At 45.7% G+C, this 17,508-nt stretch overlaps 1 protein-coding gene across 1 annotated transcript in view; it reads left to right on the top strand.

Moving 5' to 3' along the window:
* SLC12A3 (solute carrier family 12 member 3) overlaps window positions 1-17,508 on the top strand; it is a 480,556-nt gene that overhangs the window by 69,375 nt on the left and 393,673 nt on the right. Inside the window, exon 3 of the mRNA XM_069640343.1 lies at window positions 8,412-8,487. Within this exon, the coding sequence (XP_069496444.1) occupies window positions 8,412-8,487 (76 nt within the window). The remainder of the gene's footprint in view (window positions 1-8,411; window positions 8,488-17,508) is intronic.

A 17,508-nucleotide genomic window follows, 5' to 3' on the forward strand; every position in this document is an offset into this window, starting at 1 on the left:
TCCTTCGACGTGTCTTCGAAGAACTCTACTCCACCAGGTACATTAAGGGGGTAAAACCTTAATAGGAGTGAATAAGGCTATTGAACAATATATGGACTGGGCTTGTGCTATATATCTTTATGTTATAGGTTGCCCAGGTGGGGGTATCTACACACAGAACTGTGTCTATCGGTATAGGCCAGCATTCTGCCTATTGTTTCAACCATTTTACGTTCCTTCCTATCTCTATTGCTGCTTTCCTCGTTATTGATCTGTGTGACATTTTAACCGTACAGTTGATGCACATTAATGAGATTTGATAACATTGGTGGTACCACTTTAGAATTGTATATATTTATCATTGTTGATTTCCGAGTACAAAGTGGGTTATTGTGATTGTGTACATACCTTTGAATATTAATTATATAAAGACTGTGTTTTCAGTAATACAGTGTGTGGACATTCCTTTGTGGGGGTTCGGGGACTACACTGTACTTAAGAACCAGCCTGCATCACCTCCTGAGAAGCTAGGCCTTGATTGCTCGTCCATTGCTACCGCTTGAGAATCTTGGCTGGGGTCCTCTGTGCCTCTCCTCTACCATATAGAGAGCGGAAGTACAGGCACCCCCCACCAGTATCTTCACACGCCATTCTTTTGCAGTGCATACAGGATTGTTTGCAACATACCCCACCCTCATATCATTGTGTAGGTTTACACAGTTCTCAGTGAAACTGTTTTACATAGCAGCAAGTTACCATGTAATGTGTGACGGTCTATGCCCAAAGGAAGGCATTCTCCTGTCTGAATATCCGGTGCCCTGATACTATGGACGAGTAATCCCAGGCATAGTCCATACCCATTATCCCGTGTAGGCAAAGTAAATGATATTGCAATGTTGCTCTCACCTATAGTGTAATGTTAGTAGTGCTAAAGTTGGAGATACTGAGCACCATATTTGTCTTCTCAAAATCCTCACAGGGCAAATTTATATTTTAGTTTTATAATGTGTTAACTTGCAAGGGGGTGCTTCAAAGCACTTGTACGATGTATGTACTAAGAAGAGGAAGTATGGGATAAGGTTACACATCCAGCTAGCCTGCTTAGTTACAGTCAGTACCCGATATTTTAGCTGGTAGTTTGATCTTATTGTGTGGGTGACGCTTTTGGTAAGTCACAATGAGTAACAAATTCTGGCACGTGAACATTATTCAGATTACAAAAAACCTAAAACAAGTGGGTGTAGGTACACATCTGCTAACCTTTCGCAGAGCCAAGAGCGGAGGAGTCAAGGTTGTCTGGTACTATCCTAATGTGTTCTGGGGCAGACGTTAGGAGTCATAATGTCAAAGTGTGGTAGAATCAAGCTTAGGAGTCATGGGTGGGGAGGGAAGATTATTTGGTTAATGTGTGCAGGTTAGATTCTTCTGTTCATGGAGCCGGTTTTTCATATTAGTTTTTTTACCTCTTATGTGTGTATTTTGCTGTTAGGGATTTTAGGTGTTTACGTTCACCCTTGCATAGTAGTGTAATGCAAATTAGCAGAATATCAAGACTAGTTGCTTATTTTATGAGACAGCTAATTTCAATTAATTGCTGTGGCCTGTGCCTCATTAAATATTTTTGAAGAGGTGAGAATTGTCTGTGTGCGCTGCTAAAAATCTTCTGAGCTGCACCCAGAAGGAAGCTGGGCAAGCACACATGCGCACAGCTTAGAGTGAACACTGGCTAGGAGTAGTCTTTTGGAGTTGATTTTATTCTGCAACAAAGCAATTTTGGAGGCCAGTGCATCTTGTATGCTAGTGCACCATTCTTTATTCGCATTGGTGGGTGTATCAGTAGTTAAGGGGTTTTCTCCGAGTATAGAGAAAAGCTCTTTGGAGTCTGGTGCTGCATTACTGATGCGAGCATTGTAGGCATTGGCTCATCATTGAAGTAAAGATTCAGGTCACCAATGATGATGCATTTCGTTTTAGGTTTAAGGATGGGTGCCAGTATTAGTGGGATGTCTGTTTCTGGGTGGCTATTGGTGCTAGGCGTTCTGTATATAACCACTATGTTGATTGTGGTGTTTTCATTCATGGCTAGTTTGGCGAGCAGTAGTTCATATCCTGCAATTATTTCAAAAGAGCTAGATCTTATTTTGAGAGTGTTTTTAGTTATGATAGCAACACCGCCTCCTGGGGAGGTGGATCTATCAGCTATGAGAATAGAGTAGTCTGGTGGGATGGCTAGAGCTAACAGATGGCCAGACGCTTTGTGTAACCAGGTTTCTGTGATTACTAACAGGTCTAAGTCAAGTTCGGTGATAAGATCATGTATTTCTATGGCGTGGGCTCCTAAAGAGCAGGCGTTGATAAGTGCATTTTTGAGGCTCGTGGGAGGTTTGTTATCCTTTGTGGATGCGTTCTTAATTGGTAGGTTGCTGGGCTCTGTAGAATTTCTCGAGGTGTTTGTAGCTATAGGGTGAGTTAGCATTTTGTTTGTTTTGGGGGTCTTGGGTTTGGGTGGTCTGGATGGTAGGGTCATGGGGGTGTGATTGTAGTAGGGTAGTTTAGTGTGTGCTCTTAGGCAGGAAGTTCTCACAATCCCTGAGACGGAATGTGTTTTGTCATTGACTGAGGGTTTGGGGAGTGTGAGTAGGTTGGTAGGATTGGTGGAGGTAGGGAGGTCTTCCTGAATTATTGTGCAGCGGTCCTTGGGGCTGAGAGTCTGACTGATGAGGCACGGGAAGGGGGGTGTGACTGTGAGGAAGGGAGCGGGGCAGGGGATAGGGTGGTGTCTCGGGCAGGCTAATTTGGTGAGGCTGTTACTGATGGTGAGGAAGTAGTTGTTAGTGCAGGGGGTGTCCGCTTGGACAAGGCAGAAGGGGAACATGTTGAACACTATCCAACCTATCATAGCTGAGAGCATTAAGGTGGTTGAGGTGAGGCTAGGCTAATTTAGTTGGTTACGGAGGGCAATGGTTGGGAATGGGCAGGGAGTATGCGGGGGTGAGTGCAGTCACCAAAAAGTAAGGAACTAGTATTGTCCTAAGACAGGCCTGCGCATGGGCTGGAAGCAGATGACCAATGTAGGGAGCAGCTAGACTAGGCGCAATAATCTCAGGTGGGGCATAAAGCTAGGCTAAATGCGGTTATCACATGCAAAGCACCAATAGGCTAGATGCAGTGGTCCCAAGAGGGTGTATCATGACCAGGCTGGGAGCAGTTAAAGCAATTGGGGCAGCAATAGGCTGGATGCAATAAATCCAGGTGAGACACAATTTAGGCTAGATGCAGTATACCAGATGGGACACAGGTTTGGATAAATGCAGTAAACTAGTAGATACACAATTTAGGCTAGATGCAGTATACCAGATGGGACACAGGTTAGGCTGAATGCAGTAAACTAGAAGATACACAATTTAGTCTAGATTCAGTATACCAGATGGGACACAGGTTAGGCTGAATGCAGTAAACTAATAGATACACAATTTAGGCTAGATGCAGTATACCAGATGGGACACAGGTTAGGCTGAATGCAGTAAACTAGAAGATACACAATTTAGTCTAGATGCAGTATACCAGATGGGACACAGGTTTGGATGAATGCAGTAAACTAGTAGATCCACAATTTAGGCTAAATGCAGTATACCACATGGGACACAGGTTAGGTTGAATGCAGTAAAACTAGAAGAGACACAAATTGGGCTGAAGGCAGTAATCACTGGTAGGGCAATACAGGCTGATTACAGTTAGTACAGGTTGGAGGCCAATAGGTTATATAGTATTGTCAGGTGGCAGGGTGTGGGCTCCAAGGGTTAGCCTGGCCCGGCCTGCTATGGCTCGAAATCAGGCATCATGTAGTCGTGGGATTTGGGTGATGCATTACTTGCGCATGGGCGGCCAGTACTTTAATGCATGGAAATGGTTAGATTGAACAAGTTGATACTCGGGACTGAGCACATGAGGTGCGGTCGGGTTGGTGCAGGATCTTACCGGCAGTGTGTGATGGCTCACGCATCTACAGGAGTAGAGTGTGTGTGCCGCTATGCGCGTGGTGATGGCAGGCAGGTTAGAGAGGGTAACGCTGAGCGCGCATTGCCACGGCGCTAAGCAAGTACCACAGATGGGCGTGTGGGTGTTTCCTCGCGGCTCTGATGTAGCGAAGACAGGCGTAGACAGGATATGGCCCTTTTGCTTGCCGGCCCTTCTGGTGCGCCGGCTCTTGCCTTCTGATTGTGGGCGGGGTGAAATAAAGTGAAAGCAGGGAATCCTGGCTGCGAGCGGTCGCTAGGAGACTGCGACGCTCGTTAGTGGGCCACCATCTTAGGAGGGCCCACGCGGAACCTAGTCAATAATCAGCTGATTATTAAGGCAATGCTTGAGGTGTGTGGCAGCGCTTACCCGCACTGGGAGGCCATCATCATGTGTATTCTCCAGTGCAGGTTACAGCTGCTCATGTGCCTTGTGCGTGAGCACGAAGAGGCTGGAAGTAAGGAGCGGGCTCCTGCCCCTCCGACAAGTGTGCCTCTGCAGATCAGGGGAGCGGGCTCCTGCCCCTCCAAAGTGGTCGCTGCAACTAACTTTTTAGATTCCATGTAGCCTAAACTGATCTTCTTGATCAATTAACAGTCATTAGAGGCAATGGAGACATTTATGGTAGTATGTTTATTTAGTGTTCTGATGAAATTTAGTTTAGAAGATAAGAAATATATCACTTATTTTAAATCGCAAAGACGACTTTCTCAAGTACATTTTAAACTTCTTTAAATATGTTAGTAAGATTTAAATCGATGTGTATTTTCCAAACAGAACAGGGTCTACAACTATTTTACATGTCAGCAGCTGAAAGGACTTGATAGTATGACAATGTGTTATGATAAATAAAGTGCCCCCAATGTACAGATTTAAAGGGTATTGCATGTCATCTCAGGGATCAGTGACCTCATTCACGAACCCAGCATAGTTGTCTTGCTCCATTTGGTCCCATAGCTCCTCGTTGACTTAAACATCCTCAAAACATACTGTAGAGGAAGCTTTATCCCATATATCCTAACTAGCTGTACTACCCGGTGTTTCATGGGTCTGTAGCTGACATGCACGTGGGTGTCTGGTATAGCCTTGTGTATGGTTTATTGTGTCAAAACTTCCTATTTTTGAAAAATCCCAAAATCAGCAATCTCCCGAAATCGCCTATACTGATAGCACATGGCCGGACCCCGCTCCAACCCTGTGCAGGGTGAATGGGTGGGAATGGTCAAATTTCACTATCGTCATTGTACCCCAGACTGGTATGCCGATCTTGGAGGACTCCACGGGAATTGAGCCACTGAAGCATCGGCAGCGTTGCTAACAGTGCTGGTGCTTTAGTGAGAACACTGCCAGTAGGGTCCTGACCTCCCGTTAGGTCAGGCCGCCCGAGGGTTCTGTGCCCCTACCGGCAAACTCTTGGTTGGGTGGTTTGCAAAGGGTGCCAGTACTTTGCTACTGGCACCCTTATTTTTGGATCGCCAAACTCGTAATGAGGCCTGTGTCCTAACTTCCTATTTTTGGAAAAGTCGCAAAATTGTCAATCTTCCAAAATCAACTGTACTGATACCGCAGGGCCGGAACCCACCATGTCCAGGGTGATTGGGTGGGTTTGGGCAGATTTCACCATCGCCAGTACACCCCAGCCCAGACTGGTATGTCGTCCTCAGGCCAAAATTTCAGCCCATCAACTGTTGTGGGGCTGGAGCAAACAATCTCAAAATTGTCAATCTCCAAAATCACCTATACTGATAGCACAGGGCCGGACCATGCCCTGTGCAGGGCAAATTGGTGGGGCAGGGATTTACCCAAAACTGGGTGCAGTAGTTACTGAAATATTTGACAGAGAAGGGGGGTCTCAGGGATTTACCCAAAACGGGGTGTTTTTAGAACTGAAACAGCCGCCATCTTGTTGTGGAGATATTCGAGGTCATACCTGAGGGTATGGGAAAATGAAACACAGGGAAAAGGCGATTTTCAGGTCAAAAACATGCAAATGCCATCATGCTAGAGGTGGGGTAGGGGAGTGCCTAGGAAATTTGGGAGTTGGAGGGGGTCTAGGGACTGAGTTTGCAACACAAAGCTTTCTGTAGCCTCCGCTATGGCTGCGAATATCTGATATCTCAAAGCAAACTGCGTCACAGAAACAGTGTGCGTTGTAGGGGGGAAAGGGATAGGTGAGCAGGCCGGCACTTGGTGAGGGCCTGGAAAGCATTTAATTTGTTGGCCGTTGTTCCAATATTCGCGGCTATAAAGTACTATGGATAGCCATGGGGGTCTAGGGACTGAGTTTGCAACACAAGCTTTCTGTAGCCTCCGCTATGGCTGCGAATATCTGATATCTCAAAGCAAACTGCGTCACAGAAACAGTGTGCGTTGTAGGGGGGAAAGGGATAGGTGAGCAGGCCGGCACTTGGTGAGGGCCTGGAAAGCATTTAATTTGTTGGCCGTTGTTCCAATATTCGCGGCTATAAAGTACTATGGATAGCCAGTTCCAGTTTTTTTGTAAAGATATTTTTACAGACAGTGATACTATTGCTATCCAGGTCTCCCATCCATGCAGTAACCAGGACAAACGCTGCTTAGCTTCAAAGTGAGGAAGGGGCCAGCCTCCTCAAGCCACGTTGACCAATAAATAGATTAAAGTTACAAGATCACTTAGAGAAACAGGCCGGCCCTTTCCTTGCTTTGAAGCTAAGCAGGGCAAGTCCTACTTTGAAGGTAAGCAGGGTCAGTCCCGGTTACTGCACGGATGGGCATCGGAATTGTTTTTTTTTAAAACCGTGCTACTATCAGTCCTTGAAAGGCTTGCACTCATAGATAATTTTTTGCCTTTTGCTGAATTGCATTCTGGGATTTGTAGTCTCCCAGTCAATAATACAAATACATTGATATTTTTACAGCAACAGTGGGTTCCCCATCCCTGCAGGAACTGGGACAAAGCCTGCTTAGCTTCAGAGCGAGGAAGAGGTCAAAATGTATTTGTATTATTGACTGGGAGATTAGTTACTGCATGGGTGGGAGACATCCGACAGACCGGAATTCTGTATGTTTTCTTAGTTTTAAATATCTCGTAACACATGGCATCCGCATTATTTTTTTTAAACTGTGCTACTGTTAGTCCTTGAAGGTTTTGCACTCAGAGACCATTTTCTTTGCCTTTTGCTTAATTGCATTCTGGTATTTTAAGTCTCACACTGAAGATGGGGGGAATAATGCCACCATTGTACACTTTTGCCTAACATAGTTCTATAAGGATGTATATATATATTTGAGTGACACTATGGTATGTGTACTTTTCAAGTTAGCTTTATAAAGCAGAGTATTGTTGAAAGCCAGACATGGGGGTGAGGAGGGAAAATTATGAGAGGGCAACTTAGTTGAGTATTTGCCCACGATGTGGCAAGAGAGTTTGCAATCCTGGACACTGGTGCAGTTATTTTCCCTTGATTGTGGCTGCTTTTCAGGGCACCAGTAAAGGACACATGCGGGCGGACAGCGTAACTTTTTTTTAGAGGGCGGACGCATCTCCTTGTTTTTTTGGAGGTTTGCAAGCTTGCTCAAGTATTTGGATACCAGGGTTTTACTCACTGCGTCATGTTCCCAGTGCAGACGCTTACCCACAAAACCACAAGCACTTGTTTCGTATTTGGATTTTGTTTTCCATAGAATATTTCACTACAAATGGCTGGTTTTAAAAGGTAAGCACCTTTTATACGTTGCCAGCATATTTATTGGACGATTTCCTCTCTCAGGTTATTTATCTGGTGTTCATTACTTTTTTTAAAAGTCCAATGCTATTTCGTCTTGCGCACTTTCTTCTAAGGAGAAGGTTAATCGAACTACATTTGTATATTCCACTTTAAAATATATGGTCACTTAGTGTGCGTATTTTCATGGGTGCCAGCTTTTGAGTTTTGCTATGGGGGTAAAAGTACCTGGGCATATGTTATTCTTGCAGCTGATCATTTTTTACCTTTTCTGTACTGCTTGAATGCGGTTAGTTGAGGTTGTGCGATGTATCACAACAGTCACCAAGAGACCAGCCATAAAACGAGGGGCTTGTAGCACGCTGCTTAACTAAAGTGTGTGATCCTCGTTAAATAATTTAATCGCTCAGGGCATTAACTAAAAAACATTGGGAGAGCCAGTATTTGAAATTACTACATTTTGTTACCATTACTGCCAGACTCATAATGATGCCTTATGTGGCATAGTGATACATAAGCCATGTACACATTAGTATGTTTGTGCTCTATGGAGGTAAGGGTCTTCTAATTTGAGTCCACATGTCCTAGGTCACCTAGTTCGTAGTTCACCATTGGCTAGCCACGGAGGAATAGCTATTGTGTCGCTGTTCTGCACATCCTTGCCTTTAATGGATATATTCTGCGCAATCACGTTGGATTTGTGTCTTGTAGATCCGGTGCATGCTGAACATCTGGGGAGTGATCCTATACCTGAGATTACCATGGATCACCGCACAAGCCGGCATAGGTGAGTACAGGATTCTCTTATTAGCACGAGAGTGGGTTCTGGCCTGGGCCTGCAGACCTGTTTGAGTGTTCAGTTCCCTTTGCCGCTGCAGCTATTGGTGTTGAGTTGCGGAAGGCATTTGCCGATTGCCCGGCATACCAAAGAACATAGCACTAGTACCTCATCTGTGAAATCATAACGACAAATCCTCATAGAGCTAGAACAGCACGTACGAAAATGGGGACAAAAGGTTGATATTTCAACATTCGCAGATGAACCACCTTCTGTGCAACTTGCATGCTTATAATCCAACAGGGAAGCCTTTTGCTTTAGAATAATCAATTTCTAATGATACGTTGAAATATCCCCTGGTCTGCTATAGTTATCAAGAGTCCTCGGCTCTATCGTTTTGTTTCTAACTTCCACAATCAACAATATCTCCGGGGCTTTGCTTTCATTCTTTGTTTTTATAGAGTTTAGATATTTATTCATCTTGTTTAGTGTTCATTGGCTAAAATGCATATACCCTAGTCTCCGTGTCGTTAATATGCGTCTGGGTGCTTGCCTGCAAAATAGTATGCTTGCGATCGCCTTTATAGCCCACAGAGCAACCAAAGACGGACACACATTTGATCCCTGCAGCATCAACCATTGGTCCCCAGTGACTGCTAAACACTGTGTAACTTTGCACCCAAGTGAATATTGTTACTACAGCTGCATGATTGGGAGTATGTTTTCTAGCTTAGCAGGTACATGTGTGGGTTTGTGCTTCTATGCCTTGCGCAGAAGCCTAATACCCAGTCCTTACTGTTGTTCACTTTATATAGACCTCCCCGCTAGATATATATAGGTAAGTGTACCCTTTAAGCAAGGAATGTTTGTATTGACACATGCGTAGCAGAATTACCCAATTAGCAATGAAATGGCGCTGTGTTTTGGATGGATACAGGGTGCACGGAATATTAGGGAGCACGAGCATGGATCAGGTATTGGGAGGAGAGGAGTGGCTGGGATGACATCTCACACTCCGAGGGTCTGTTTTGGAGGGGTGACCATGTTGGCCTGTTCAATATTTCTCAGAGATTATGGCTAGCTCCGGTGAGCCCAAACATTGGGGGCTGGTGGGATGCATTGGGGAACAGGTTCTTGAAAGGAAGTGAGCAAATACAAAGGAGAGGGGCACATTTCGGCCAATGTGGTCAACATACACTGATCCACAGGGTTAGGAAGAAGCCTTATTACTTTCACATGCGTCTATATGTTTAGTCTGACACACAGTAGCAATATATTGGCCGATATGATATATTTTAGCCCTACCATCCCGCTGTATGCATGTCTGATGGCTTGGTTTGCTTTTGCTATGAGAAAATATAATATTTAAATGAAAATAGAGCATGGGTGGCAGATGTTCGTAAATGGTATCCAATTTCCAGCTTGCTTGTAAGAGATATTTGTGTCAATAGAAAAAATGTGACATAACAATGCACTTCATATAATCAAACTAGAAAACTATTCCAAATTTTGAAATCTATCGAGAAACCCAAGGCACTATCCACACCCATTGCTCCATCACAGGAAGATTGTAATAAAGGGCAGGAATTATTTGCAAACAAAATAATCAAGGCCAGAGAAAGCATACAAAAGGCGCAAACAACATCAATATCCCAGCCTGAGTATGCCTCCCCGACCAATTTACAAGACAACCGGGATACATTTGACCTTCTTCCAATAAGCTCGGAAGAGATGTTGAAAATATTAACATCCATGAAACCATCTGCTTGTGCAGAGAACATCCTCCATCCTAAGATCATCCTGGACAATAAAGAGATTGTTGCACCATTACTAACAGATATGGTGAATGCCTTTTTCAAAGAAGGTATAATCCCAGAGAAAATCAAGACAGTCACAGTCACCCCACTGATAAAAAAAATACTAGGACAAGATCCCAAGGAACCCAGCAACTTGTGGCCAAGAACAAACTGCAATTTCCTCCTTAAAATTATGGACAAGATTGCAACAGCCCAGTTTCAAAAATGTGTAGAAGAAAAAGAAATCTTACATAAACAACAATCAGGTTTTAGATCAGCCATAGTAAAGAAACGGCCATGATAGACCTGCAGAACTACATGTTGAACATCCGGGATGAAGGCAAAACAGGTCTACTGGTCCTGCTTGGCCGAAGTGCCGCTTTTGACTTGCTGGATCACAAGCAGCTCCAGTGGGGTTTGGAAATGTAGCAAACTGTTCCCCAGTTGCCATCAAATGGATGATTTCCTTTATTTCAGGGAGAAAATCCAAAGTCCATTGGGGAGACAAATTCTCCACAGAAACATCTATAGAATGTGGAGTCCCTCAAGGCACTAGTCTTTCCCTGCTTTTGTTCAACCTATATCTGAGGTGTCTCTGTATTGTGCTCGAGAGTATAAGAGCATTCTTTACCAACTATGTAGATGACACCCAGGTGGTGGTTGAACTAAGCGGGTGTTACAATCAGGACTGCGCCAAGTTGGGTGACATAATAACATCATTGAGGCGTGGATGCTAAACAATTGGATGTGTTTGACTGTGAAGAAGACTGAGCTTATGATTTTTGGCTCTACCCAAGCTAGAAACAAACTCAGTTTCCAGTGTAACTCTTTTACCATCAATGACTCGACCATCCAAGTCAGAGAAGTAGCAGGAACTTTGGAAATGACCTTAGAAGCATCATTAGGGGTCGAGGCTCAGGTCATGTACCTATAAAAGAACTGTCAATACTATACATGCTTACTCGTGTCCATCAGACCGTACTTAAGCGAGGAAAACACAGCAACTATTGCACATAATCCTCTCACGATTAGATTATGGAAATGCCTTGTTGCTGGTCAGGATATGCCTTTTCTAATTTACAGCTTTTCATACATACAGTCTTGACATGGGGAAGAATCAAAGGCTTTCGAAAAACGCAGGGCTATTTGCATTTTCCTCAGCAGGACCACTCTGACCCTTTGCCCCTCTCTTCATTTCTCATGTGCACTTTCCTTGGTACCTTTTATCTTCAGGTGTTTATCGTGCTCACTTGCATGGTGTTTTATTCCTTTCACTTTGGGGTGCACACTTGCACTGTTCTTTTCCACTCTATACTTATGTGCCTCTTGCACCTTCCTACTTTATTGTGCTTCTTTTATCCTTCTGTTTTACTCACTTCTGTCTTTGGCTTTGCCCACTTGCACTTCTTTTCCTTTGCCGTGCATCTGTGTACCTTTAATACTGTCCCTTTCTTTTTCAGTGCTCACTCGAGCCTTTTCCCCACTTTCCTTTTGGGCCGCTTGCCCTCTCTTGACTTCCTAATGCGCCCTGGCACTTTCCTTTTACTTTGCTACTGCCCGCTTTTAACTTTACATCCGGGCTGTGTAAGAAACCTAAGGGTACTTCCCCAGGTAGAGCCCAGGAATCCCTTATTCGGGTGGCAAGGACAGAGCCATCACTGTTGGATCCAGTTCCTGGGATGGACCAGTGGGGGAGGATCACCTGGGTAGGGGAACCCAGGGTTATAATTGGGGGAACACCCCAGGTGGGACGCGGTACCATTACGGGGAGGATGGTGAGGGGAATGAAGCCCCTGCAGCTTTCATAAACTATTTCCGCTCATCTTCCCTTCCACCCATTGAATCTCCCTTACCCAAAGGCAAAATCAGCAAACCATCCACCTACGGTAAACCCTTTAAGAATCCAAACCCCAGTGACATGAGAAACTACATCTCCCAGGATCCCTGTCTTTCTGTTACATACTCAAATACTCCCCATCCTTCGTCTCCACATCCTTCTGGTTATTCTTTTCCGAACATCCAGTCTACTCACACAAAACACTACCATTCCCACAATCCCCCCTGTTCAGGTCATGGTAAAAACTCTGGTCATATTCGTTCATCTCATAATCCCTACCAATCTCACCCTTACAAACTTGCACAAACCCTTAGCACAAAAACTAAAATCCCATTTAACGGTGCTTCCTCTCTATACCTCGTAGCACACTCGAACACTCTAACTCTCCCCTTTCCGACACAAACACCTTCGTAAAACATGAAAGACACCAGACTAGTTCTAGCACTGTTCACCTGACATGTCCCAACCTAAGGGTCAGGCAATTGACTATAATTGCACACACCTGGCAGCCCTTTCCCTTCCCCACAGGGATAAAAGGTGGAGCAAGAGAGCACCCTACGAGCAAGGCAGACTGCACGACGTAAGAGCTAACTCAGCACAGCAGTTCAAGAGAAGGTGTAATACAGTGCGAGTCGAGAGGATACCAAGGGGAAAAGTGACCTTGCCCTTATCGACAGAGACCCATGAAGCCTCAAGAGAAGGAAGCTTAAGGCTGCGGACAATAGCCAGCGTGTTACAGCAGATGTCAACGGTACACAAGGCCCTCCTCTGCTGATTACCAAGCCGGGGAGAGATGCTTGTCTCTGTGGTTCCAAACAGACAAGAAAGACAAGCGGTTCATCACAGCCAGTGAGTCGAGGGGAGAACCGATAAGATACAGAACTGTATTGAACGGAAAGTAGCAAGTGACTATTTGAACTTTGAACAAACAAGGAACTGTTACATGTTTTGACAGGGGAAAACCAGCAACAAAGGAGACCAGCACCACGTGGGTGCTCATGCAGGAAACTCTGGCTGATTAACCAGCGGTAAAGACTACTGTAACCAGAAGACCTTGGGAAGAGGCGAAGAAAGGTCAAAGTGGTCATACAGGGGTCTTGCAAAATTGTCTTTGATTGACAGATGATTGCGAAGAAGGGAAATGAATCCCAAAAGGTGAAATCGGTATACAAACTATGTTGTAAAAGTTGGCAAGAGTGAACCCTGCGGAGGGATGTTTACGAGAAGGTACAAAGTCTAAAATCCCGCAGCAAGCTGTCAGTTAAATGTTGGCGAGAGTCAACCCGGCAGAGGGAAACTGACAATCAGGGGCGAAGCCCGAAGAATTGTTTAAAAAGACATTGAGATTAATGAATGCACGAGAGAATTGAAAGACAAGGAGAAGTAAATTGTCGTTTGGGGTCCGAGCCCAGCCGAGGAAGATCCAGGGGTGAAAAGTAATCACTCAAAGTGCATTGAGAAAGGAACTGTTTAAGTGATTTCTTGAATACGACTTGAGGGGGGTTTGCGCCTCGAAGAGGGGGATCTAGGGGTGAAGCCATCACCCAAAGCCATAAGAGGAATAAAACGTTTGTGTTTGTTTGTTGTGTTTGTTTGTTGAAAATATCAGGCCCTCGACGGCAAGAGACTTTTATGGCAAACATACTTTAACCATTGAACAACCTGATAGCTCGAGCGGAACTGTCGGCTCGTGCTGGGAAAGCTCAAGTGTGTGCTCTGCTCTGGAGACCCACCTTGTCCTGTGCTGAAAATGTAGGGAATGGAGACCCCTGGCAATCATATCCTGACCTATTTGAGAGCACTCCTTTCTTTATTAAAAACCCTATCCCACACGCTTTTGTATTTAGCGTAAGGATTGACAATAGGTTTTTCTTAGTATAGGCGCTTTTATTTTGCCACTAGGACTGCCTTATTTTCATTTGATGGTCGACGCTTGCTCCCATCTTATATTTAGGTTTAGTTTAGGTGTTTTTCCACCCTGCATTTACAGTTTAATAAACACCCTTGAACTGTGATCACTTATGTCTGTCTTTACTGTTGCTTACAGCTGCTTGCCCTTTCTTTTTAATCTGTTTATTTTCTGTCCTCTTATTTTTGCACCGCTCACACACACTGTTTACTTGCTTTCTTTCTTTCTACTTTCTGCTTCCTGCTTTCTGCTTTGTGCTGTTTTATCAATCTTGCTTTTCCTCCCTTCCCTGTTCTAGCCACCTGCACGCTCCCGTGTTTCGCTCTCTCTTTTATTTTTATGCAAAACTCACTGGGTATCGTAGCGCTGGCAAACGGTCTGTGCGGTATGCTTTGGGTCAAGGTCAGGGTTTACCACCTGCCCCTCAGACACTCATGGGCCCGGCACCCAGCCAAAGGGAACAAGCACTTGCACAGACTCTGCCAGCAGAGTCCCAGCTGCCTCGCTCTGGCTCTCAGGAGATACGGCTCCCCAGCCCTCCTCACACACCGGGCCAGTGTTGAATCACACCACTCTCCTCCGGATCCACCTTCCTGTAGTTCCTAGCTTCGTGGCTTCTCTCATCCATCTGTGTTAAACCACACCTTTTATAGTGAAAACCAAGTGGCGTCAGGTGTAAATGGTCACTATCAACTTCCTGACCCTGCCTGACTCTATTAGTGGGACAACTCGAGTTCTCTCCTAGGGTAGGTTGCTCTTACTTTCCCCATGATATTCCTTTGGGTAATCTTTACTGACTTTAGTTGCCTCTCCCTTGTCTAAGTATTTGTTGTAAATGGGGAGGGGGAGATGGGGCGAGATTGGAGATGCCCTACAAAGAATGAGGGAGAGTAGGTTGGGGTATTTCTGGGACTGGAGGAATACCATGTCTCACCCTTCGGCATTCTTCTCCCAATACCTGGTAGCCCACCAGGGTTTCTCCCTTGCTTGTGCAAGCCCAGGGCCTGGATCTGATAGCGATGGCCCTTCCCTGGCCACCTGAATGGAAGACCCTGATGGAGTGGGTGGGAGAATAAAGTCAGGTTTCTCACATAGTTTTCTGGTCCTTTCCTTTTTGCAGCAACAGATTTCAAGTCTTCACGTATCCTGGCTTCTGGTATTGCACTGTCCGCCAGAGATGCTGAGTTTCTCCCCAAGATAGCTGGATGACTTGAGAGTGACTGCCTTATATATAATGCAGCAAGAATTGAAGTTGATTCACGCATGCAGTGGGAGACAGTGAAGGTCAATGAGTGCCGGGGTGATGTGGTTGTATCTGCATAGACCCTTGATGAGGTATGCAGCCGCGTGTAGGACACTTCTCAGGGGCACTAGGGTGGACGACAGATGCCTTTGAGGAGGGCATTGCATCCATCCAGGTGGGATAGGACCAGTGCTTGAACGGTGGATCTAAACCTGTACGGAGAGAGGAAGAGCTTGCTTTCTGCAGGAAGGAGAGATGATACCAAGCTGTCTGAGTTTTCCTAGCTATTTGTGTCTTGAAGGAGAGGTGTTTGTCGATGTGGAACCCGAGGGACTTGGCGCAGGAGGTGAGCTTGGGTGTTCAGCCCTCAGGGTCCATGGTTGATAGCCAGGTCTGTATGTCTGGGTGTTCAGTGTTGTTGGTCAGGAGTAGGAATTTGGTCTTGGAGGGGTTGAGCTTCAAGTATGCGCTGGACATCCAAGACTGGATCAGCGAGAGGCAGGTTTTGAGCCTGTGGCTGCCATTGATGGAGTTGACCTTGTGGTATAGCTGTGTGTCGTCAGTGTATTGGTGGATGTGGATGTTGTGTTTGAGTATGAGGGCTCCCAGCGGCTCATGTATAGTTTGAAGATCACTGGGGAGAGGATGGAAACCTGTGGGACTCCACAGGTGATGGGTAGCATTGATGATCTAGAGGAGTCCATCTGAACAAACTGCTGGCGGTTGTCCAGGTAGGGCTTGAACCCACGTAGGACAAGGTCGATGGTCCCCATGCACTGATCTAGCGTGTCTGTGAGCGCCTGTTGATCTACTGTGTCAAAAGCAGCCGAGAGGTAGAGTAGAACCAGGAGGCACCGGTGGCCACGTCAAGGATGTTGAGGGCATCGTCAACCACCTGTATGGTTGCCATCTCAATGCTGCCTCAGGGTCTGAACCCAGATTGGTAGGTCTGAAGGAGATTGTTGCTGCTGATGTGTTGCTGCAGTTGTGCGGCTACCACTTTCTCAATGATTTTACCTAGGAAGGGAAGATGGGTGATCAGGCGATAGTTACCTAGGTTGTTGGGTTCCAGAGTAGGTTTCTTTAGTAGAGGGATCATGTGTCCTGTCTTTAGGGTTGATGGGAAGGTGCCTTGAGTTAGGGAGCTTTTGATGTTCTCCAGGTAGGGAAGGTTAGCTTGTGCATGGAGGGTCTTGAGGAATGATGCTGGGAGGATGTCATCTGTATATGATATAGCTATGAGGGTATCCAGGGTTTCTGCCAGGTCCTCTGTAGTCCCTTGAATGTTGTCCAGGGTGTGTTGATAAGTCTGTTGATGCAGAGCTGGTGTCTATGTGCTGGTGAATCTTGCTGATTTTTTCAATGAAGAAGGTGTTGATGGCAGTGGATTTTTCAATAGAGTGTGGTATGGCAGGGTCTAGTAACGGGTTCAAATAGTGCTTGACTGCTTTGGAGAGGGCTCTTATTTTGTTGTCGGCCTCTGCTATGTGTTCTGATAGTAGGATGCCTTGGCTGTGTTGATTAGTTGTCGGCGGGTTGCTTGGAGTTCCTTGAGGAGCGCCAGGTCGGAAGCACGCGCTAGGTTTTCTCTTTTTTCCTGATGACTCTTTTGCTGAGGTTGAATTCTTGCATGTACCAGGGTGCTGAGGGTTTTGGTTTGCAGGTGCATAGATTCAGAGGAGCATGTTGGTCAATGGAGGCCGAGAGGTTGGCGTTGAGTGTTTCTGGAAGAGAGTCGCATTTGGTTGGGGGTGTTCGGTCCATGTGAGGCGGATGTTGGCGAAGTCTTCCGTGAGGGAAGTTCTTGAATGACCAAAAGGTTTGTCTGATGGGTTTCTGCTGGGAGTGCTTGACTGTGTTGGTGTGCAAGATGTTGAAAGGCACGGCCGGGTGGTCAGACCAGTCAAGTGGAGGGAAGGTAGTGAAGTGATGACTAGGTCAATGATGTTCACTTTCTCGTGTGTTGGGTCTTTCATGTGCTGTGTGAGGCTGAGGGCGTTGAGAAGGCAGAGGAGCACTTCCTTCATCGGTTTGGTGGCCTTGTTGCCTAGGAGGTTGAAGTCGCCAAGGAAGATGTTATTGGTGTGTCTGAGGGACATAGTGGTGACCAGGTTGGTGAAGTTTTTGATGAAGGCAGTGTTGGGTGTGGGTGGTCTGTAGATTAGATGAAAGGTGACTGTGTCTATCGGGGAGAGCTGGAAGTGGCAGGAGAGGACTACAAAGGAGCCAATGTTGTCGACGTCAA

Source organism: Ambystoma mexicanum, chromosome 1q (genome assembly GCF_040938575.1).
Source record: "Ambystoma mexicanum isolate Mex_15411 chromosome 1q, UKY_AmexF1_1, whole genome shotgun sequence".
Classification (NCBI taxonomy): domain Eukaryota; kingdom Metazoa; phylum Chordata; class Amphibia; order Caudata; family Ambystomatidae; genus Ambystoma; species Ambystoma mexicanum.